Source organism: Barbatula barbatula (genome assembly GCF_947034865.1).
Source record: "Barbatula barbatula genome assembly, chromosome: 21".
Lineage (NCBI taxonomy): Eukaryota > Metazoa > Chordata > Actinopteri > Cypriniformes > Nemacheilidae > Barbatula > Barbatula barbatula.
In genome coordinates this window covers 302819-327818 of record NC_136784.1, presented here as the reverse complement: position 1 = coordinate 327818, position 25000 = coordinate 302819, and the positions used below count along the sequence as shown (strand labels likewise).

General features: G+C 41.8%; 3 protein-coding genes and 1 long non-coding RNA gene across 8 annotated transcripts in view; 3 read left to right on the top strand and 1 right to left on the bottom strand.

Moving 5' to 3' along the window:
- Positions 1–9322, top strand: part of golph3l (golgi phosphoprotein 3-like) — a 13295-nt gene extending 3973 nt beyond the window's left edge. For 2 of the 4 annotated variants that reach the window (XM_079485174.1, XM_079485175.1), the window contains exons 3-5: positions 2623–2754; positions 5535–5649; positions 6444–9103. In XM_079485174.1, the coding sequence (XP_079341300.1) occupies positions 2623–2754; positions 5535–5649; positions 6444–6877 (681 nt within the window). In that variant the 3' untranslated portion in view covers positions 6878–9103. Of the gene's footprint in view, positions 1–2622; positions 2755–5534; positions 5650–6443 lie in introns of all 4 variants that reach the window. The other 2 variants (XR_013788172.1, XM_079485173.1) reach the window with 2 other exon arrangements.
- Positions 9323–9722: 400 nt separating this feature from the next.
- Positions 9723–12872, top strand: LOC306910709. 2 transcript variants are annotated; one of them, XR_013788189.1, is made up of 5 exons: positions 9723–10126; positions 11339–11361; positions 11550–11584; positions 12150–12243; positions 12429–12867. It is a non-coding gene; the product is annotated as an uncharacterized lncRNA (long non-coding RNA). The 2 variants fall into 2 exon arrangements; XR_013788188.1 differs by lacking the exon at positions 11339–11361 and having other exon boundaries at positions 9727–10126; positions 12429–12872.
- A 783-nt stretch (positions 12873–13655) lies between these two features.
- Positions 13656–16908, top strand: gpd1c (glycerol-3-phosphate dehydrogenase 1c). Its single transcript, XM_079485316.1, has 8 exons — positions 13656–14050; positions 14312–14489; positions 14819–14959; positions 15040–15178; positions 15274–15386; positions 16079–16312; positions 16413–16519; positions 16611–16908. Exons 1-8 carry the CDS (start codon positions 13866–13868, stop codon positions 16705–16707), a joined length of 1194 nt encoding a protein of 397 aa, XP_079341442.1. The 5' UTR covers positions 13656–13865; the 3' UTR covers positions 16708–16908.
- A 266-nt stretch (positions 16909–17174) lies between these two features.
- ctss1 (cathepsin S, ortholog 1) lies at positions 17175–22805 on the bottom strand. The gene is made up of 8 exons (XM_079485315.1): positions 22786–22805; positions 22507–22631; positions 22287–22409; positions 19965–20120; positions 18243–18467; positions 17879–18044; positions 17699–17804; positions 17175–17416 (listed from the first exon to the last, which is right to left on the bottom strand). Exons 2-8 carry the CDS (start codon positions 22627–22629, stop codon positions 17320–17322), a joined length of 996 nt encoding a protein of 331 aa, XP_079341441.1. The 5' UTR covers positions 22630–22631; positions 22786–22805; the 3' UTR covers positions 17175–17319.
- Between the last annotated feature and the right edge of the window lie 2195 nt (positions 22806–25000).

Here is a 25000-nt window from a genome sequence, read left to right as displayed (position 1 = left end):
GATGTGTGTGTGTTTGCATGTGTATCTCTGATGTGTGTGTGTGTGTGTGTGTGTGTGTGTCTCTGATGTATGTGTGTGTGTCTCTGGTGTGTGTGTGTGTGTGTTTGCATGCTTGTCTCTGATGTGTGTGTGTTTGCATGTGTCTCTCTGATGTGTGTGTGTGTGTTTGCATGCTTGTCTCTGATGTGTGTGTGTGTCTTTGTGTCTTTGTGCATGCTTGTCACTGATGTGTGTGTGTTTGAATGTGTCTCTCTGATGTGTGTGTGTGTGTGTGTGTCTGATGTGTGTGTGTGTGTCTGATGTGTGTGAGTGTGTGTGTGTGTGTGTGTCTGATGTGTGTGTGTCTCTGATGTGTGTGTGTGTGTGTGTGTGTCTCTGATGTATGTGTGTGTCTCTGGTGTGTGTGTGTTTGCATGTGTCTCTGTGATGTGTGTGTGTGTGTGTGTCTCTGATGTATGTGTGTGTGTCTCTGGTGTGTGTTTGTGTGTGTTTGCATGTGTCTCTGAGGTGTGTGTGTGTGTGTGTGTCTCTGATGTATGTGTGTGTGTCTCTGGTGTGTGTGTGTGTGTGTGTTTGCATGCTTGTCTCTGATGTGTGTGTGTTTGCATGTGTATCTCTGATGTGTGTGTGTGTGTGTGTGTCTCTGATGTATGTGTGTGTGTCTCTGGTGTGTGTGTGTGTGTTTGCATGCTTGTCTCTGATGTGTGTGTGTTTGCATGTGTCTCTCTGATGTGTGTGTGTGTGTGTTTGCATGCTTGTCTCTGATGTGTGTGTGTGTCTTTGTGCATGCTTGTCACTGATGTGTGTGTGTTTGCATGTGTCTCTCTGATGTGTGTGTGTGTGTTTGCATGCTTGTCTCTGATGTGTGTGTGTGTCTTTGTGTCTTTGTGCATGGTTGTCACTGATGTGTGTGTGTGTGTTTGTTTGCATTCGTGTCTCTGATGTGCACACACATTTGCGCGTCTGCGTGTGTCTGTGCGTGTCAGCGCGTGCTATGCGTGTCTGCGCGTGCTTTGCGTGTCTGCGCGTGCTTTGTGTGTCTGTGCGTGTCTGCGCGTGCTTTGCGCGTCTGCGCGTGCTTTGCGTGTCTGCGCATGCTTTGCGTGTCTGCGTGTGTCTGTGCGTGTCTGCGCGTGCTTTCCGTGTCTGCGCGTGCTTTGCGTGTCTGCGCGTGCTTTGCGTGTCTGCGCGTGCTTAGCATGTCTGCGCGTAATTTTGGGTGTCTGCACGTGCTTTGCGTGTCTGCGTGTGTCTGTGCGTGTCTGCGTGTGTCTGTGCGTGTCTGCGCGTGCTTTGCGTGTCTGCGCGTGCTTTGCGTGTCTGCGCGTGCTTTGCGTGTCTGCGCGTGCTTTGCGTGTCTGCGCGTATCTGCGCGTGCTTTGCGTGTCTGCGTGTGTCTGTGCGTGTCTGTGTGTGTCTGTGCGTGTCTGCGCGTGCTTTGCGTGTCTGCGCGTGCTTTGCGTGTCTGCTCGTGCTTTGCGTGTCTGCGCGTGCTTTGCGTGTCTGCGCGTGCTTTGCGTGTCTGCGCGTGCTTTACGTGTCTGCGCGTGCCTTGCGTGTCTGCGCGTGCCTTGCGTGTCTGCGCGTGCCTTGCGTGTCTGCGCGTGCCTTGCGTGTCTGCGCGTGCTTTGCGTGTCTGCGCGTGCTTTGCGTGTCTGCGCGTGCTTTGCGTGTCTGCGCGTGTCTGTGCGTGTCTGCGCGTGCTTTCCGTGTCTGCGCGTGCTTTGCGTGTCTGCGCGTGCTTTGCGTGTCTGCGTGTGCTTTGCGTGTCTGCGCGTAATTTTGCGTGTCTGCACGTGCTTTGCGTGTCTGCGTGTGTCTGTGCGTGTCTGCGCGTGCTTTGCGTGTCTCCGCGTGCTTTGCGTGTCTCCGCGTGCTTTGCGTGTCTCCGCGTGCTTTGCGTGTCTGCGCGTGCTTTGCGTGTCTGCGCGTGCTTTGCGTGTCTGCGCGTGCTTTGCGTGTCTGCGTGTGTCTGTGCGTGTGTCTGTGCGTGTCTGCGCGTGCTTTGCGTGTCTGCTCGTGCTTTGCATGTCTGCGCGTGCTTTGCGTGTCTGCGCGTGCTTTGCGTGTCTGCGCGTGCTTTGCGTGTCTGCGCGTGCTTTGCGTGTCTGCGCGTGCTTTGCGTGTCTGCGCGTGCTTTGCGTGTCTGCGCGTGCTTTGCGTGTCTGCGCGTGCTTTGCGTTTCTGCGCGTGTGTGAGGGAGAGAGGAATCAAGTACAGATTCTCTGTGTGACTTCATAGTTCATGTGACGGAATAAAGAAGGAATAATCAGTCACTTGTTTTTTAAACCCACGTGACCTTCCTATTGTGGATCTAGGGAAGAGAATCTTTGAAGCCTTTCTTCATAAATGTAAATGTTTACTGAGACTATAAGTGACTGACGTTGTAAAGAAAGATGGGTTTGAACAACACAACAGGGTCACTGACGACATTTGTGGTTAAGTTATTTCTTTAACATATTGGATGTTGTTGGTACCATCATGTGAACGTTTTACAAGTCAAGACGTTTTTCTTCACTGTATGAGCTGTGGAACATGTCCTGATTCACATCATAGTGACACAACGTGCTGTGTGAGGTTAAATGTGACTGTGTTAAGTGTTCTTTTGTATGTGAACTTTAGGGCTACACATCCTTCTGGAATGACAGCATCTCCTCTGGGCTGCGGGGTTGTATGTTGGTGGAGCTGACGCTGCGTGGACGCATTCATCTGGAACCACAGAGCACACGCCGGAGGAAGCTGCTGGACCGCAGGGTAACACACACACACACTCAGTTTCCCTGTACACAGTATTATTGGGATTATACAGTAGTAGCAGGACAACAGGTGTGTTGTGGATGGAGTGATGTCTTTATCTAAATGAATCCGCTCGTGCTGAGATCTAGTGTTTTAACTGCCGGAACAATCTTTTACATCTGAACTCATTTACATTCTGCCTGAGCTGCAGTCCTGTGGCCTGTATCACGAAGCCGCTTTGGGTTTTAGTTTGAGTATACTCTGAGTTTTCGTCGCCATGGTAACCTGCTCCAGAGCAAGTTTTATTCTGGGTCAGAGACACTCCCCTCGTGTATATTTACATTTCTTGATTAAAATTCAAAACATGTTCATATAATTATTATATGAGTTCATCGTTGATATTTTTTTATTACTATTATACGAAGCATTTAAATTAATATATCTATATTCGTATAAAAATAAACTTGACTTTACAAAGCATTTTAAAGTAATAATGCAAATATATTAACTTTTGGTGTTATTGTAAACTTATATAAATCATTGAAGTTCAGTTGATTCTGTATTGATAGTCAGTCGCTGCCTTCTCAATCTTTCACTGCAGCAGTGTTTATTTCGTCATCTTCAACAAAAAAGTGTATTGCGCTGATTCTCGCAAGAAGTCAATCAAACTGATGATGCTTTCCATGTTCTGTGTGATTGGCTGTTTGGTGCACGTGTCACACAACTCTTGAAGGTTTATAGCAAGCTGTGTTGTGCTACAGCTGAACCTGATCTAAACCAGCTTGGGTTTGTCTGGTTTTGTCAACTCAAAACTTACTCTGCAACTCACTGTTTGTTCACCTCACCTCGTGATACAGGCCACAGCATGTGTGTGTGTGTTCTTCAGAACCCTGACGTGTTGATATCATGTTAACATGCAGTTGTTAATCCTGGTGCTTTTGTACTCTAGAAGGTGGCAGGACAGTTTCTGTGATTTTATTTATTCAGAGTAAAATAACTCTTATTTTTTATTATTATTGGATATAAGTTGGTAAATTAGACTGTGAAAGCTCCTTAAAGGTCATTCTGTGTTTAAAATGGTCTGGTATGGTGACAAACTTCTGTTACAAACAGTGGCGCAAAAAGTGGGTATGCGCTATATGCGGTGCATAGGGGCGCCGCACCATGGGGGGCGCCAACGCGAGGGTTTAAAAAATTTGAAATAATAAAAGTTATATAAATTTTCATAATTTTTTTATAAGTTATTGTATATATAAAAAGTTATATACATTAAGAGGACTAACAGGCTAGGCGGCACCGGTGTCCTCATAAGATTCCATTTTATAATTTATTTAGACATAGAAGGGTAATATCGCGAGTGGGCGGGGCGCCGTGAGTTACGTTAAGTACGCAGTAACGTTAGTGAGTTGTCGTTGAAATTTGATAAAGATGGATAAACCAAAAAAGCCTTCGGGGGCTAAAAATTGAAATAGAAAGATGGAAAAAGGAGATGGCCTGTCAAGGGATGCGACAGCAATTCGTGGATGGTGAAAGGTAACAGGTAGGATTTAAAATGTGACGTCTATTCTTGCAAATACAATATTCATGTTAACAGACTAACGTTAGCTAGCGACCGTGGAATCATGAATAGATTTGCTACCAAACTTGTAGGCTTGCAAATATAAATGTTGACTGGCAAGTGTTTGCTAACTTAATGCAAAGTAATGTTGCTGCTGATATCTACATTTAGATTTTGGTTCTTTTAGCAATGCCATGCATGACATATCTCAATTTTATTAAAGTAAAATCAGAACTGGTAGATATAAGGTAGCATGCACAATAAATGACTAGAAGCTGGAAAACATTACTTATGCCATAAGGCTGGTTTATCATGGATTGTTTTATCATTAGCTTCATGTTAGCTCAGCTGTGCTGTCAGACATACAGGCTGCTTTACATCTGCTGGGTGACATGGAAGCTGGAAGGGCCACATTTCTCTCTCTTTAAAGATCTGTGCTTTATGTGTATGTATGTATGTATATCAGCACAGACCTTTAAAGAGAGAGAGATGTGACCCTGTAATGACTTTTCTATATGTGTGTGTGTGTGTGTGTCATATTTGTACTTTTTAAAATTCCAAATGTTAATGTAATTTCAACAGCAGCACAACCTTACTGCATAATAGTTGTCTTATCTGATGCCATAGGCTGATTTAAACATTTAATTTAGGCTGCTATATTTAACAGCGAGTTCATTTTATTCAGGTGTGAGGATGGTGGATCAGGAAAGACAGGGGAAAGCAACAGGTACATTAGGTGGAAGTGTAGAGGGAGCTTGATACCAACTTGATACCAACAGATTAATTTCTTAATATTATTAATATGGAAAAGGTGAGGGTGTAACGGTTACAACGATACACTTGTGTCACGTTTCGGTACGGATCGGTACGTTTTAGATACGGCAAAAACAAAGGAATTGCAGAGAAATTTCCATGAATACATTTTTATATATTTGTGTTCATATACCATATAATTATGGTAGGCTTACAGTAGCTGTCTGATATACTTTTAAAATAAACCTTTATTATTTCAAGCCCATACATGATGATGTCCGGCACACTTTTTTATTTAGCAGGGGGGGGGCGCCAAAACTGTTTCTGCATACCCCCCTAACATTGGGTAGTTGCGCCCCTGGTTACAAACATAAGAGAATGTTTTCATATTTTTCTGAATGAAATGTTTCTCTTCTCCACCCTCTGCTGTTCCGCTTGGCCACGCCCCTCCGCTGCTGTTCCGCTTGGCCACGCCCCTCCTCTGCAGGTGCTGGTGAAGTCATCTGCTCCCACTGGTGATGTTCTGCTGGATGAAGTTCTTAAACTCATGAAAGAAATGGAGCCGGCGGATAACGTTGCCAACTGGATTGAACTTCTCACAGGTTCCACGGACACGATGTTTGATAGAAAAAAGGGGTCATATGACACGGCTTAAAGGAATAATCCGGTTTGTTTTAGATGTAATTTAATGTGTATACAGGATTTAAGGTTAAACACGCTGTATTTTCCGCATACCGTGTGTGTTTGTATCTCCTCTTTGCTCCGCCTCTCTGAAACGTGTGGATTTAAAAAAAATATCATGGCTCTGAAAAGCGAGGTGTGCTGTGATTGGCCAGTTAACCAGTGTGTAGTGCAAGCGTGTGACGGAAATGTAACGCCTCTGAAGAGGAACCTGATGTTGCAAATATGGTCAGTTGAACTGACAGGTACGGCCACCTGACGTGCGTTTACATTTGGGCGGGCTTAGAACGGACGTAGATTTGTATGGGTGTGGTTACACGAGGCGTTTCAGGCGGGTCTGGGTAAGCATTCACTTTTACATAGAACGCATCTTTTGATCAGACACATTCATCTTTGCAACTCTACGTGTCTAATACATGCATGAGCAACATATAACACACCAAAGACATAAAAAAACACAGAAAAACACATATTTGTGCCATATGACCCCTTTAAAAACACGATACTGTTTGTCACAGTGCATTGTGGGATTGTATATTTGGACAGAATTGATTTTGGCGTCTGTGGTTCAGTACAGTAGTTCAGAAGCTGTTTCTGTACACAGATCATACGAACAGAAAACTTGTGAAAGTTTTACAAGCCACCTGATATTGAACTAAATCCCTCCATAATCTTTCATGTTTATCTTATTTAATGTTTCTTTGTTGTGTGTCAGGTGAGACGTGGAACCCGCTGAAGATGCACCTTCAGATCCGTAACGTTCGCGAGCGTCTTGCTAAGAATCTGGTGGAGAAAGGAGTTCTGAGCACAGAGAAGCAGAACTTTCTGTTGTTTGACATGACCACGCATCCTGTTACCGACGGCAGCGAGAAGACGCGTCTGGTGGAGCGGCTGCAGGAGAGTCTTCTGGAGCGCTGGACCAACGATTCTCGTCGGATGAATCACAGAACGCTGGCGCTCATCATTCTGGCTCACGCGTCAGACGTTCTGGAGAACGCTCTCTTATCTCTTCCAGACGAGCGCTACGACAACGCCTCCACTCGTTCCAGGAGTCTGCTGGACGCCGATCCTGACACAGAGAGCGCAAAGGTCACGACCATGGCGGAGGAGATGATCTGGGCCGTGCTGGCGGCATTCAATAAATCCTGAGAGACCATGGACCCTGCAGAAGAGACTAAATCATGTGACCTCACCGTCACCGCGTCATGTGTTTGAACTGTCGATCTGATTCACAATCATCACCAGCAACTTTAATTCAGTTATACATACTCTCTTCCCTCATCCTGATGTTATGGGGTTTTCTGATCGGCTTTGAAAAGCCTGAATGAAGGGCTGCGGGTAAAGGAGCAGTTCACTTAAATGGAAAGTCAGTGGGGGCTTATTTTGAAGTGAACTGCTCCTTTAACACAAACTCAAGCGCCGGTTTCACAGACACGGCTTAGCTTAAGCCAGGACTATGTCTTTCTCTAATTAAGATATTTATGTTGCTTTTATAATAATGCCTTTACTGTTGTGCAGACAAAACAATGATAAAATTAGTTGAAGGCAAGTTATATTCAGTTAAGACAAGTCTGGGACTAGCATTAAAGTCGGCATGAAATAAAAAAATGTCAATTCAAATTGATTTACATAGTGTTGCAGTATTTATCTATAATGATTTATCTGTGGACATCATTATAAAAAAAACATGTGAAGTTGTAATCTTTAATCAAATGGGTTAACCCCCCTCGAAACGACCTTGAGGAATGGTGCGAGGGCGGGGCTTCAACGACTGACAGATAGCAAACTGGATTATAAATCTGACTCTATTTTATTGGCAACACCCAACTTTCAACGATCCAATCAGTACTCGATGAATGAATACTCCCGCCCTAAATTTTTTCGCATTTCAGAAGTTGTTTCACCTGTAAATACGTCACGATACAGAAGAAAAAACAATTGCTACTTCTGCTTTATGTCGACTTTAAGCCTTGTCTGTGAAACCGGGACAAGATGTGTTTATTCTTGATTACGGCGGCTGCTAACAAGCTACGACAAAGAACAAAAGCATAAATTTCATAAGGGTTGGTGGCGGTGACGTTGAGCGACTGTTGTATAGTTCACTTCTAGGCCGATGTTAGCTTTTTATTTCTGCTGATTGTATTTAGGCTTTGACTTTCATAAATGTTGTGTTCATTGTGAAGATAGTCCTGACCGAACGGAAGTGAGTATCATAAACGTTTCTTGATCGCAGAGCTTTTATTTTTGCCATAATCCAGTTTACAGCAAACTGACTGTTGAAGGGGAGGAGTTGACAGATGCTCCGCCCAAGCCGTCTTAACAACAAAAATGGATAGTCAGCGGAAGAGAATGTTCAGATTTTAACTAAAGATTATGAGGCCCGCAAACTTTAAAAAGAGAATGACCCACACTGATACACTATATAGACACATTTTTTATTTCACAGGGACTTTAAGAAACTAAAGTTTGGCAGAGAATAATGTCTTCAATCTTGTGTTGTCTATATGCACAGCTCTCAAAGGTTTCTAACAGAGTGTTCATAAAGGTTGAGTGTGCGTGTGTGTGAACGTTTATTTAAATTATGTCAATGATTATTATATCAAATACACTAGATACTAGACTAGGAGTTTATCAAATGTTCTGTTTGTATTTTAAATGAACACTGCTGTTATATGACGTTAGTTCTCGTGTGGTTTTTGTCTTGCGGCGGTCAAACGTGTTTCAGATTCACAGATGAATGGAATGGAACAGAAAGTTCTGCTTCTCTTTGCTCATGAATGGAAATGGGTGCAGTGTTATAGAAGTGCAGGACAAGTCTGGTTTGTTTCTACAGAGACTTGAATGAAGGTGGAGATGAAGTAAAGACCTGTTTATATACACACACACTGTTGTTTCAGTCTAATAAAGATTCAACCTGATGTTTTTAAAGCACTTTTCACAAATACAAAACTATACGCTCTGTGTTCGTTCCACTGTCCTGACCGTTGGGTTGTTAATGAATCCATGTCGGCTCGCTTTAACACATTGGTGGGTCAGATTTAATTCAAGAGCTGGGTTCGTCTCTTTTTGACACAACGTGGGAATGATAATCAGTTGACAGCCTGCAGAGAGGGATTATCTGAACATCAGTTGTGTGTTTGTGTGCTCAAAGTTCAGTCTCAAGACAATGAGGAAACGATGATATCAGCAACGCATGATTACATATGTGATGATTAGACACACGTGTGTATTTTAACCCAGAACATGATTGTTTAGGATTTACTCTTCCTGTACACAAAGATCTTAAACACTTAATCCCCCTATTTGTGCAGTTATAACTGATTTATAATGCATTTATAAATGACTTCTTAATCATTAATGAACACATCTTAATGTAAAGTGTTTCCAATTTCTTTCTTTCTTTCTTGTTTGCTGATCCTAGAAGAACAGTTTAAAATCAGCTGGTCTCTGTTGGTTTCATAAGTAATAACGCTGTTGTTTAGGAAGTGAAAGCCTGATTTCTGTGAATGTGTGTGTGTTCAGATTCAATGGTGGATTCAGAGGTAAGTCTTTGTTCAATCGTCCTACAATCCTATAAAGTTTGTCGTCTCCCCTAACCCGTGTCCTTTTTGACACGCACACGACGCATGTTTATTTGCCTTAAAATACAACATTTGTTCGTAGATGTTTAGACTCTATCAACCAGAATTGAGTCAAATATAAACAATGGTTCTATATAATTTTAACAAATACATTTTCTGAACATTTTATTTTCTCACGTCCACAATTGCCCACTGATATGTTAAAATAAGATGTGTCAGTGTGAGTTGTTTTCGAGCAAGAAACCTCAAACTGGGATGTAAACCGCCCCATAAAGTCTCCAGAGAGAAACGTCTAGTCGAGTTTAATCTTTCATAAGATCAGAACCCTGAATCTCAAACAGCACAAAGCACATTAACCTTCACTGTACACTAGGGGCGGTTTCCCGGACAGGGGTTCGTTTAAACCACCCAACAAACAGGTGACGTCTGCCAGACGTGCAGATCATGTCTATATTAAGTCGGTCTGTCCAGGACCATATCTGTACGTCTACACGACATGCAAATCTGGTCAGTATCTGGACGTCGGACAACGACCCCTCTTTGACGTAGATATTAAGTTCAATATTTACGTATAGCTAGGGGGGGGGGGGTCTGTGGACGTGCAAAACTGCTGACATCCATTGGCAAATATAACATTAGAAAAACACACTATTTTTAAATAATAATTAAGTAGGCGTTAGATAAATGCTTAGGTTGAAAGAAGGTGTATATAAGTTTACTTTTTAAAATATATAAATTTGACAAATGCCCGCGAAACCAGGCAGCTCGCGCACGGACTGACTGAGTGGACATCACCAGTACTGCAAGTGTTGTTGAGGTAAAGTTCTTTTAAACTTGACGTTAACCATTTTATTTAGATTTTTTTAACTCAAGTCCACTAAAATGACATCTACACATACCAAGACTGTAAATGATAAAGTTAACTTATTTCAGGATAGAGGGTGATTGTTCGTTTTTCTCTCTTAGTCTGAGGGGAACTGTTTGATCGTCACCGATTACACGCAGCGAAACTTCACTAGTAAACGGCTATACAATCGATGAACTGTCTTTTCCGTTAAATGCCAAGTTTAGTTGGATTTCTAACAAACTGATTGTCCGTCTAACGTTACCGTTTGTCGTTAAAGTCGTTGTTACAGTGTGTTACACCATTTGCGCTAATGGGGCAGCTATACAAATCCGAGTAAGCTCTTCTGTTAAAGCATATGTGACTGGGCATAAAATCAAGTTTGAGCTAATTCACAGTTAACTGCATCTGAGCAACATGTTGTGTTGTTAAGGGCTGTGAGGATTAACCGTGCGATTCTTCAGTTTTTCAACGATTTACGGTTTAATGCCGCCACATTCGAAAGTCAGAGGGCGCTGTCACGCAAGCACTCCAAATAAGCGCCACGGGCACACCGAAGATACGTGTCTGAAACCGCAGACTCCTTCACTATTCCCTATACAGCGATTGACATTTCAGTCCACTATATGGGGAAGAAGTGAATGAAATTGAGTGAAGGATTTCGGACACAGACGTAATATAACCTGCGTCTGACAGCACTGTCGCGGCCATTTGACATAACGGTAATCTCACACTGTGGCTTCATGTAGGCCTATTGCTTAATAAAATGTTAACGTTCATTTTCACCTTATTTGTCACGTTTTTTATTAGTTTTTAATAAAGATAACAAACAACAGTTTTCCATGTTCAGTAACTTTAATGTTTATTAAGTTTGATACAACTATTTAATATTTTTTAAATTAAGCATCACTGTCTATGACATTTATTTAATGTTTGTCCTCAAAAACATTTCCTGTTATGTTGCTTTTGGGCTCGACTGAATTGAGACAATCTGCTCTTAATAAAGATATGCAATGGTTTATAAACCAAAACACGGCACAAAACCCGCAAGTTTTATTTACACACGGTTTAGAGCAAATGTTTCAGTTTTTCAGCTAATTAAAAAGCACTTAATAAGAGTTGCCAATATTCCTTATATTCACTTTACCCTGTAAAATTAATTGTCTTCTCTGGGGTTTTTTTCAGTGTCATTTGCCCTCTGATTTTTTGTAAGTGATCAATCAAACAGTCACTCTTGTATTTCTGATTTGCCTTGTTCTTAACATGCAGTTAATTATTGATTAATTTATTATTAATGATCAATAAAAACTTAATGCGTATTAATTCCCAAAGACAATTAAAATTTCTCACTCCCATTCATGTTTCTTCCTTTTCTCCCTTTTGCTTGTGTCAACAGAAGCTACATACACCCAGCCCAACGTCTTTGACTTAGTAAGTACATGTTTTGATTAACCTCAAAGACAACTGAATACATTTTTTATTAATATTGCTGTTTGTGATATCTCACTCTTATACCATGGATCCGTCTGAATCGTTGATTCTGATTGGCTAGAAGGCATCCATCTCGTGTAGGAGTGTATATAGTCATGCCTTCTTTCAGACGTGCATTCTCCTCCATCTCCTGGAGTTACTATTTGATGTACTCCGGTTCAAACTAATTGTGCTAAAATAAAAAAATGAAGATCCTCTTTTCTTATGACATTTGTTTTTTAAAAGATTTTTTAAAGACTTCTTATTTGGGAATGCCATTTTGTTTAGCTCAATCTTCTGCACTTCCACTTTCAAAAACTCAGGCACCATTTACTGCCATTACAAAGCTAAGAAAAGAGGATCTATTGAAAGATTGAAAGGCATGTACACCTAGGATGGCTTGAGGATTAGTAAATTATGGGAAATTAAAATTTTTTGGGTAAACTATTCCTTTAAGCCCATATTCAATGATCCAAATTTCAATGATTAAAATTTTGACCTAAACTTGTAACTGAATTTCTTCCAGGATCTTCAGTAACTGTCTCATGGCCCGTTTTAATATAAAGGGAAAAAAGACAAGATGGCTCTGGAGATGACATGCATTGACAGAGCAATTCTAGGTAAGCACAGACCATGACAAAATGTGCAAAAGGTCAGATGTTTCAATCCATAATGGATTTGCTCAGTGCAAAATGTACAATTGCAGAACAAAAAGCACAATTTTCTTATAATGTAAATGTGTACTTTGTAAATGACTACAGGCTGCCTTTGCATATTTATATTTTTTGTCTTTCTACTTTTACAGCTCCAGTAATGAAGTGGAGCAAGGAATGCGACGGAGGAGATTAGAAAAAAAAACCCGGACAACTGAAGCATGCATCAAGATTGGAAGGAGGGGGGACACACAATAAAAATAAAGAGTTCTAAAACATGGATAGTATATAATACAGTATAAATGTAAATATAGTTTATTATTTATTGTTTTTAAATGCTATAGGTTTTTACACACACAAATTACATAGAGACTTCTAAAGAGTTCCAAAGCATATGAATGACTGTTTTCTATTTTTAAATGTTTAAATGTACACAACCAAATAGAGACTTGATAAAGCATGCACCATCAAGAGAGGGAGGGGGGACACAAAGTTCATTGGTCCTAAGGTATATGGATTACTGTTTATTTACGTTGTTTTTAAATGTACAACCACATAAAGACTTCCCATTAAATAAATACGTTTTAATTGAACGCAAAGTGTGTCTCTTATTTTTGTTAAAATGTCTAAAATGAGTCTGCAGTTGACGTTATAAGACGTTGAAAATAAGTCCTCAATGACCACATTTGAACTAAATTTGAACTTTGTTAAGACGTCCTATCGACGTCAATTTTGGACGTGCAGAAGACGTCAGAAAAAGACGTCAGAAAAACTTTCATTCTGGCTCCTCAGGGGACGTCTTTTCAACGTCCGACAAAGACGTTGAAATGACGTCGTTTCGACGTACTTTTGCTCAGTGGGCAGGACTAGGCTTTAGGTAAATTAGGATATTTAAATCGTTTTTAAAACATACTTTACAAACAAACCTCACTGGTGTGCATGTTAAAACAAAACATTTGCACTAATATATTTAAAGTTATTTCAGTGTAAACTTGTCGATCAAGACACCACTACAGTTAGTCTGGGACTTTATTTTTATTTATGAGGAATATGAAGCGTTATGGATGTGACTGACAGTGAATATCATGCACATTAGAAACCCGAAGAGAGATTGTTGAACTTTGTTACACTGTTGTTGCAGTTAGCGTTGTGTTCGGGGGAAAATAAACGAGAGATGGATCCTCTTTAGCCGCTCTTGGCATATTTATTTTTCGTTGCTGTTACATCAGTCTCACTGTCAGACAGCCATAAGTAAGAAGAATACCGTAAAACAACTTAAACAAACATAATAACTCAAACGCGTCTTCTGTGGCTTAAACTTTAGTGCCCCCTTGTGGCATACACACAGTACAGCATTACATACATATACAACTGAGGACATAATGAACATATTTTAACAGAGATCTCACGTGGGGATCTGAACCCCCCTAACCATCTGTGCTGTTGTTATTAAAACTGAGTTTATTTCAAGGTCAAGTTGGTATTTTGACGGATTGCCCAGTTTATGCATCAGAACTCTTTCTATTCCAACATGACAAACTGATTCTGTGCACAAAGCACAAGAGATGATTGATGATTCAGACTGAAACATGAAGTCGGATTTCAGGAGACAAATACAGACCCGTCTGTCCCACCCAACACACACTGGAGATGTCGGGCGTGTCAGGAAGTCTCTCACACACACACACACACACACACACACTGAAGGATCTGAGAGAGTTGCGAACGCGATGCCTGGGAGACAGAAAGTGTGTATTGTTGGTTCTGGAAACTGGTGAGTGTTTATATTCATTCACTTTGTATTCATGTCACTTGACATGTTTTAGTTTCGTTTCGCTGCTTACGTAACTCACAGGTAACGTTTACGACGCGCGCGGTGAAGATGCGTTCAATATACCGCACAGTACCGTAAACATACCGGAGATATATGATGTTGCGTCGCGTCATTTCACGCGTGCGCGAGTCTCTGTGTTTTTCTGATGTGCGTATTTGAGATGTTTGTTCCTCTGTGTGTGTGTGTGTGTGTGTTGTTCAGGGGTTCTGCGATCGCGAAGATCATCGGTCACAATGTCAAAGCATCGAATCGTTTTGATCCTGAGGTGAAGATGTGGGTTTACGAGGAGATGATCGATGGAAGAAAACTCACTGAGATCATCAACACAGAACACGAGAACGTCAAATATCTGCCCGGACACAAACTGCCCAAAAATGTGGTGCGTGTTCCGACGACATTACAGGAACATGAATGAATCAATCTGACTGCAAAACTACTGTCAATCATATTCATATCAAATATGAACAAGTGACACGCGCACTTTCATCAGTATGAACTTTGCCCTCTGACACTAACACAAGATCATTCTTATTGCTGCACATTAATAACACAAATACAGTCGAGAGAGCAAGAGCTCATGATGCACAATAAATGATGAAATGTGAACTTTGTTATCATTACACACAGTTGTAAATGCACACACACACACACACACACACTGTTCTGGAGTGTTGTGCGTCAGATCTGAGATCGGTTGTGTTTGCACAGCTTGCAGTTCCTGAGGTCACAGAGGCGGCGGCCGGCGCAGATCTCCTGGTGTTTGTCATTCCACATCAGTTTATTGGGAAACTGTGTGATCAGATGAAACCTCACATCAAACCCGGAGCCATCGGCATCTCACTCATTAAAGTACGACTGTCAAAAACATTTCTCAGATGACCTTCTGTTTGAAAATAAAGTTTGTGACTAGCAGCGTGTGTGTGTTTTAGGGTATAGATGAGGGTCCGAAGGGTTTGACCCTGATCTCTGACATCATCAGATCAAAACTGGAGATCGAGGTCAGTGTGCTGATGGGAGCAAACATCGCCAGCGAGGTCGCTGAGGAGAAATTCTGTGAGACCACCATCGGTATTACAAGCAGAATTAAACACCAGCAGATCACATGACCACACGTCGTGTGTTATAGTGTGTTCATGTGTGTGTGTGTGTGTGTGTGTTATCAGGAGCCACTAATGAACACAACGGTAAGATCTTTAAAGAACTTCTGCAGACTCCAAACTTTCGCATCACAGTGGTGAAAGAAAGCGATACAGTGGAGCTGTGTGGAGCGCTGAAGGTGAACACACACACGTTTGTTTGCGTTTATTATTATTTAAAGCCACAATATGGAAGAATTTTGTTATGAAATCACTTGCACAGTGTGATATATTTCATGCGGTTGTGTCTCAAATGTTCCCAAGAATGTGTAAATCCAGAGTAAGTCCCGTCTCTCGTCTCTCTTGTGTTTGTCTCACATCAGTGACTTTATATCCGCTGCTCCTCACGACCCTCAGTTTCCTCTTGTAGAAACTACTGCAGAAGTGCTTATACAGCATCTGTTGTTCTGTTATTATAGATCACGATTACTCTTTGGTGACTAAAGGAAGCACAAACAAGCGTAAATGTAGTTGACTTTATAAACGACGAACTGTATGACTGTTTTAAACACGTTAAACTGTGTAGCATTACGCTACCAAATCAATTGACAAAGTCCAATAGCAATTCCACATTTCTGGAAAGATAATTCATTACGATGACATCAAATCAAATTCATTCATCACCTCGTCCGTGAACATGATGGGGATCTCCATACGCCTCTGGATGGTAAAAACCACATGTCCCATAATTCCACTCTCCTACATGACGTCATTTAGCTTCGCCTTTGGTTGTTGTTTCCAAAGTGCAACATCTAGCGCTCCAAATCTACATATTGTGGCTTAAATGATTGATGTGACAGACGACTGAAGAGACGTGTGACTCTTGTGACAGAACATCGTGGCGGTGGGAGCTGGTTTTTGTGACGGTTTGGGGTTCGGTGACAACACAAAGGCTGCTGTGATCAGACTGGGGCTCATGGAGATGGTGGCCTTCGCCAAACTCTTCTGCCAGAGCGCAGTCACCTCCGCAACCTTCCTGGAGAGCTGCGGGGTCGCTGACCTCATCACCACCTGCTATGGAGGACGCAACCGACGCGTGGCCGAGGCGTTCGCTCGCTCACAGAAGGTTGGCGTGAGGACATCACACACACATCACAAACACTACAACTCATACTGTACACTGTGTTTGTGATGTTGTGTTTTTATTGAATGTTTTGTGTTTTCAGTCCATCGCTGAACTGGAGGCTGAGATGCTGAATGGACAGAAACTTCAGGGCCCTCAAACGTCTGCTGAAGTTTATAAGATCCTTCAGAAGAAAAACATGGTGGACAAGTGAGTCAGTGTGACGTCATCACCATTACATCATCCTTATGACATCAGTGTCCTTTGATGAGCTCATATCTGTGTGTGTGTTGGTGTGTAGGTTCCCGCTGTTTGTGTCAGTGTTTCAGATCTGTTTTGAGGGTCGACAGGTGAAGGATTTCATCAGCTGTCTTCAGAATCATCCAGAACACATGTGATGTCATCACTACACACACACACACACCTTGAAGAAGGGGATCATGGGTGTGTTTGTAGTATTTCTGAACAAACCTCAGGATTGAGTCGCTGATAAACGCACAGAAATCTTTAACTTTATTCCTGTGGTGTGACATTTGCATCTGGTGTCATGACTTGACCAAACTTTCAAATGTATTTTCACAATAAATACACAGGCTTTACTTAAGAAGTCATCTCATTTATTTATAACATTTACACAAAACACAGCAAACATTATGATTTGTTATACCATGGTCTGTTTGAAAGCGGTTGTACAACGGTGTGTCATGCATTCTGAATTTACAGTGTTAAATATACCATGACCATGGTATAAGCGGGATAATCCACAGCTAGCCATGTGTTAAAGGATTTGAATGCCCTTCGCGTCAGGTGGTTCTTGGCCTGAACGTCATGCATTAAAACCTTTTTAACACACGGCTAGCTGTGGATTATCCCTCACATATTCAATAAACATTCTTATGAGAGTTCATCATTTCCCCCATAAGATCAATATCTGTCTTAATGTTTTAATGATGCTCAGACAGACAGAATATGATTTCAGTCTTGAAAACTTGATTTCATCAGAGAGAATTTCATATTGTAGGATATATGGAAAAGCTGGATATTCCACACATGTGTTTATTTCGTGCTATGCGGATAAATCCATTTTCACCCCAGGCCATCCCCCAACTGAAGAGAGAGAGAGAGAGAGAGAGAGAGACAGAGAGAGAGAGACACAGAGAGAGAGAGACAGAGAGAAAGAGAGAGAGAGAGAGACAGAGAGAAAGAGACACACACAGAGAGAGAGAGAGATTCATAAAAATCATCAATAAACACATTTACCACTAGAGGTCAGAAGAGCTCAAACTCAATCCATACAAACTGCTAAACACGATCAGACGATCAACACATACTATAATCAAATATCACACAATGTTTCAGACTTTAGTGAAGTGTGTGTGTGTTCCACACCTGTTTTTCAACAGCCAGTAATCTTGTCCATGTTCTGAGCCGTAACCCACCACAAGAACCGCATGATTGATCAGCCCAAAACTGCACTTTGGATCATTATAGATACCTGAACACACAGGTGAATCACACGCACATGATAATGATGATGATGATGATTATGTGTGTGTGTGTGTGTCTCACCTCCTCTGTATCGGTGGAAGGAGGCGAGTTTGGCGTTTATACCGACAGAAACAGGTCCAACATTAGCAACAGTGAACTGAAGCGCCGCCTCATTGTGACGTGGAAGAATCCGGTACGCTGAACAGAAGCCTGCTCTCCCTGTCACACCATATCTACACAAACCCTGCTGTAAACATTCCCACACCACAAAACCTTAATGTTACACAAACAAAATCTGTGTGTGTCCCTGAGAGGAGATGTCTATCTGATTCCTACTTTTACATCTGCAAGACACATTTTTTATTTGTTTGCTCATTTGTAATACCTCTTCAGATCTTGAGCAGACATCTTACAGATGAACCTGTGCTATCTGGGGTGTGTGTACCTTGTGTTCATATGGGTAGAAGTTGTTGGAGTCGATGCCGTTGTTCTGGATGACATAGAGAAAAGCTCGACTCAAGTATCCGCCCTTGCAGCCGTGGTTCCCTAAACTTACACTACAGTCCAACAGATTCTGAGGACTCAACGCGACCAGAACTCCAGTTTTCATCTTCATCTGAGCCTCCAGAGCACCGGCAGCACTGAACGCCCAACATGAGCCACACGGGCCCTGAACACACGCAAACACCTGTAAACACTCACAAACACCTGTAAACACTCGCACACACAAACACCTGTAAACACTCACAAACACAAACACCTGTAAACACTCGCACACACAAACACCTGTAAACACTCGCACACACAAACACCTGTAAACACTCACAAACACCTGTAAACACTCGCACACACAAACACCTGTAAACACTCGCACACACAAACAAATGTAAACACTCACAAACACAAACACCTGTAAACACTCGCACTCACAAACACCTGTAAACACTCACAAACACAAACACCTGTAAACACTCGCACACACAAACACCTGTAAACACTCACAAACACCTGTAAACACTCGCACACACAAACACCTGTAAACACTCGTACACACAAACAAATGTAAACACTCGCACACACAAACAAATGTAAACACTCGCACACACAAACACCTGTAAACACTCGCACACACAAACACCTGTAAACACTCACAAATACCTGTAAACACTCACACACACAAACACCTGTAAACACTCGCACACACAAACACCTGTAAACACTCACAAACACCTGTAAACACTCGCACACACAAACACCTGTAAACACTCGCACACACAAACACCTGTAAACACTCGCACACACAAACACCTTTAAACACTCGCACACACAAACACCTGTAAACACTCACAAACACCTGTAAACACTCGCACTCACAAACACCTGTAAACACTCACAAACACCTGTAAACACTCGCACACACAAACACCTGTAAACACTCGGACACACAAACAAATGTAAACACTCGCACACACAAACACCTGTAAACACTCGCACACACAAACACCTGTAAACACTCGCACACACAAACAAATGTAAACACTCACACACACAAACACCTGTAAACACTGGCACACACAAACACCTGTAAGCACTCACAAACAGCTGTAAACACTGGCACACACAAACAAATGTAAACACTCACACACACAAACACCTGTAAACACTGGCACACACAAACACCTGTAAGCACTCGCACACACAAACAAATGTAAACACTCACACACACAAACACCTGTAAACACTCGCACACACAAACACCTGTCAACACTCACAAACACAAACAAATGTAAACACTCACACACACAAACACCTGTAAACACTGGCACACACAAACACCTGTAAGCACTCACAAACAGCTGTAAACACTGGCACACACAAACACCTGTTAACACTCGCACACACAAACAAATGTAAACACTCACACACACAAACACCTGTAAACACTGGCACACACAAACACCTGTAAGCACTCACAAACAGCTGTAAACACTGGCACACACAAACACCTGTTAACACTCGCACACACAAACAAATGTAAACACTCACACACACAAACACCTGTAAACACTGGCACACACAAACACCTGTAAGCACACACAAACAGCTGTAAACACTGGCACACACAAACACCTGTTAACACTCGCACACTACTGGACTACACACTCACCTGGTTTTGGACGGGGCTGACCACTCCTTTCTCTGTCCAGTTCACTCTGTGTGGGAGGGGCAGGTGGGGGTGTGTCGGGGGGGTGAATGTTACGTTTACATCAGAAAAATCTTCCTCCATTAAACCCTTCAGCAAAGTATTGACTTCATCCACTGTCTACACACAACAATTCAGTTTGTCAAGTCAAGTCAGCTTTATTTATATAGCGCTTTTTACAATTTTCATTGTTACAAAGCAGCTGTACAAGAAAACATTGACTATAAGTAAAGCATAAAAGGTTATGGAAGTCAAAACACAGGTCAAATATCAGACACACAATAAATTCCTATATGCAGTGTTAATTAAATAAGACAATCAAATTCTAGCAGCCCCCCGGCCAGGCAAACAGTGCAAAACAGTATGCAAACGGTGGCGAGGAACCCAAAACTCCATCAGAGCCCAAAAAACCTCAGAGTGAGACCAGGCCTAACCAGGGGATTCCAGTTCCTCCTCTGGCAAAAATTGCAGCCTCTGTACAAGCTCAACAGTGCTGCACAACAAGGCAAAATAAAAAACAAAGTTAGATTTAAAATTATCATTAATAATCTAATAGCGACTGAAGTTTTGTAGAGTCGCCACGTCCTTCGTCCAGCATTTGTCAGGTCTAGGAATGGATTGCGCCCTGCCCGCTCCGGTAACCTTGGAACAATGAGACAAGACTGGCTGAGAGTAGAGTACTGTTCTGCACTCTTTGATGCAACAAATGCATCAGTTGTTATTGGAAGTGTCCCTGGTTCCGGTTGATCTAACTAGTGCAGCCTAGATTTTTGAAATATATATATTATGATAGTGTAGTGTATGCAAGATTAAAAAGATGCGTCTTTAGTCTAGATTTAAACTGACAGAGTGTGTCTGCCTCCGGGACATTGCAGGGAAGACTGTTCCAAAGTTTAGGCACTAGATAGGAAAAGGATCTGCCGCCTGCACTTGATTTAGAAATTCTAGGTATTACCAATTGACTAGACGCCTGAGAGCGTAGTGCACGTGATGGACTATAATACGTTAGAAGTACACTCAAGTAGTGAGGAGCTAAACCATGCAACACTTTATAGGTAATAAGCAAGATTTTAAAGTTTATGCGATGCTTTACAGGTAACCAGTGCAAGGTTGACAGAACCGGGCTAATATGCTCATATTCGATTTGCGTGATACCTCATTGTTTATTGCTACATATTGGAAACGGTCGCATAAATAAGATCTAAGCCATTTCAAAGCTATTTCCTTAATACCGACATCATTTTCGAGTCTATGTAGGAGCATGCTGTGGTCAATGGTGTCGAATGCAGCACTAAGATCTAGCAGCACCAATAAGGAGATACAACCTCGGTCAGACGCCATAAGCAGATCATTTGTAACTCTAATCAGAGCAGTCTCTGTACTGTGATGTGCTCTAAATCCAGACTGGAAATCTTCATTAATCTCATTCCTTTGGAGGAAGGAGCATATTTGAATAACAGCCACCTTACATGCTTTAGTCACATGTCCTAATGTCAGAGATGAGTTAATAATGCTAAGTAGAGGATCTATAATTTCTGGGAGCATCTCTTTCAGTAGATTTGTAGGTATAGGGTCTAACATGCATGAAGTTGATTTAGATGATCAAATGATTTTAGAGAGTTCATCGTGATCTATAGTAGAAAATAAACATAATTTCTCCTTAAGAGGCGCTGTAGTTAGTCATTTGTTCAGCGGGATTCACTTCTGGTTGCATAGTTATAATTTTTTCTCTAATATCTTGGATTTTATTTGTGAAATAGTTCATAAAATCATTACTGCTATGCTGGTATACAGAATCAGAAGTCGCTGACGATTTATTTTTGGTTAATTTAGCCACTGTATCAAATAAAAACCAAGGGTTATGCTGGTTTTCTTCTATTAGTGATGAAAGGTAGGCAGATCTAGACGTTTTTAGGGCTTTCCTGTATTTTTTAATACTATTTAAGAAAATCGTTTTCTTAAAGTTGCGCTCCATTTTTCGTGCCGCTTTCTTCAGAGCCTGAGTGAGTTCATTATTCCACGGTGTCGGTCTGTCATTTTTAATCTTCTTTAAGCGCAGAGGAGCAACTACGTCTAGCGTTTCCGAGAAAGTGGCATTAATATTTTCAATGGTAAAGTCAAGATCTTCAACGTTATTACTCATGTTAGAGATTTGAGACAATTCAGGCAAATTATCAAGAAACGAATCTTTTGTAGTCGAAGTTATTGTTCTACAATATTTGTAACTTGGAGTTTGATTTGCCACCGTTTGTGTGTGTGTGTGTGTGTGTGTGTGTGTGTTGGTACCATGTCACTGAGGTGATTGAGACCCAGTGTGTATGTGTGGAGACCAATGGCTGTTTCTTCATTATGATTCAGAACATCTCGACGATTCTTCTCCCAGACGGATTTCCTGTACAACTCCTCCTCCTACAACACAACACAATTGAGCTTGACCTGAAGGTGTGTGTGTGTGTGTGAGTGTGTGTGTGTGAGTGTGTGTGTGTGTGTGAGTGTGTGTACTCACTGTGTTTCTGTAGGTCTTCTTGTGTTGTGATTTCCAGGTAATCCATTGATCAGTCAAATTTCTGATCTCAGAACAGACCAGAGACGCATACAGAAGAACCAACACAATCTTTAACAGCAGCATCCCTACACACACACACACATACAGTTCAGTGACGGTATTACCAGGGTACTTTAAGACCCTTTACATACAGTGTGTATTGTGTCTGCACACACTGAAGTATAAAACTTGTGTTTATGACTCAGATGAACTTAGACACAGAGTTAAAGAAGATCTTACCTGTGAAGGATGATGATGAAGGCGAGCGAGAGGGAGAGAGAGAGAGTTTTGCTCTGCTTCTCTTTATAAAGTGTCAGTGAGAAAGAGGAAGATGTGTTTGTGTGTGAGACTTACACAGCAGTGCTGATGTGTGTGTTACTTACACGTGTGAAACACACTGATGTGTGAATGACGCTTACAGAAAAGCTGTTTTATGTTAGTTGTCTTTTACTGCTGTAGGAAGACTGTAGATTCAAGATTCAAAAAAGCTTTATTGGCATGATAAAAAAGTGTTTTACATTGCCAAAGCAGGAAGATTAAATATAAACATTCTGTGTAAAATAAAATAAGAGTATCCTATATAAGAAACAATATGTACACATCAATACAGACATAAAAGTGCAAAGTATTGACAAAAGTTCTTAGTGAAAGTGACAGGATCCTGTCATAAGTGTCAGTTTGTGTGTGTTGTGTCAGTGTTGTGTGTGTTGTGTCAGTGTTGTGTTGTGTTGTGTTGTGTCAGTGTTGTGTGTGTTGTGTCAGTGTTGTGTGTGTTGTGTTGTGTTGTGTCAGTGTTGTGTGTGTTGTGTTGTGTGTGTGTTGTGTCTGTGTTGTGTCTGTGTGTGTTGTGTCAGTGTTGTGTTGTGTCAGTGTTGTGTGTGTTGTGTGTGTTGTGTCTGTGTTGTGTGTGTTGTGCTGGTTGTTGCTCTTCTGTCGTGACAGGACTTGACGTATCTGGCCGTCAGGTTTGAGCTGATGGGCTTTTCTCCCAGTATGTATGAGATCTTGTCCTGTTGTTGTGTCAGTGTTGTGTGTGTTGTGTCCAGTGTTGTGTGTGTTATGTTGTGTTGTGTTGTGTTGTGTTGTGTGTGTTGTGCTGGTTGTTGCTCTTCTGGTCGTGACAGGACTTGACGTATCTCGCCGTCAGGTTTGAGCTGATGGGCTTTTCTCCCAGTATGTATGAGATCTTGTCCTGTGTTGTTGTGTCAGTGTTGTGGTCAGTGTTGTGTGTGTGTGTGTTGTGTCTGTGTTGTGTGTGTTGTGTCTGTGTTGTGTGTGTTGTGCTGGTTGTTGCTCTTCTGTCGTGACAGGACTTGACGTATCTGGCCGTCAGGTTTGAGCTGATGGGCTTTTCTCCCAGTATGTATGAGATCTTGTCCTGTTGTTGTGTCAGTGTTGTGTGTGTTGTGTCAGTGTTGTGTGTGTTATGTTGTGTTGTGTTGTGTTGTGTTGTGTTGTGTTGTGTGTGGTTGTGCTGGTTGTTGCTCTTCTGTCGTGACAGGACTTGACGTATCTCGCCGCCAGGTTTGAGCTGATGGGCTTTTCCTCCCAGTATGTATGAGATCTTGTCCTGTTGTTGTGTCAGGTGTTGTGTGTGTTGTGTTGTGTTGTGTTGTGATGTGTATGTATGTATGAGATCTTGTCCTGTTGTTGAAACTGCTTGAAGTCTTTGTGTCAGTGTTGTGTTGTGTTGTGTGTGTTGTGTCAGTGTTGTGTCAGTGTTGTGTCAGTGTTGTGTCAGTGTTGTGGTGTGTTGTGTTGTGTTGTGTTGTGATGTGTATGTATGTATGAGATCTTGTCCTGTTGTTGAAACTGCTTGAAGTCTTTGTGTCAGTGTTGTGTTGTGTTGTGTGTGTTGTGTCAGTGTTGTGTCAGTGTTGTGTCAGTGTTGTGTCAGTGTTGTGTTGTGTTGTGTGTGTTGTGTTGTGTTGTGTTGTGTTGTGATGTGTATGTATGTATGAGATCTTGTCCTGTTGTTGAAACTGCTTGAAGTCTTTGTGGAAGTTTGTGAACTGGGGGAAGAATGTTTCTCTGATGTCCGTATAGTTTGGACACGAGGTTAAGAAGTGCAGCTCTGTTTCCACTTGTCTCTGTGTGCAGTGTGGACACAGTCGCTCTTCTCTTGGAGTCCATGTCTGTCTGTGTCGGCCCGTCTCCACAGTGAGCTTGTGTTCACTGAGTCTGTACATGGTCAACACTTTTCTTAGTTTAGGGTCTGAGACGCTTTTTGAGGTATTCTGCCGCTTTATATTCTCTGTTTAATGACCGATAGCATTCAAGTTTACTTTGCTGAGCTGTTGCTTCTGTCCAGTGTTTGAGATATTTTTCTTTTTGTGTTTTTATCATTTGGTTAATTCTGGCTGGAGTTTGGGGTTCAGTTGGACACGTTTGGGGTTTTAGAGTTAGTTCTGAGATCAGTTGGATGAGACAACTTTTCTCTGGGTTCAGCTCCTGG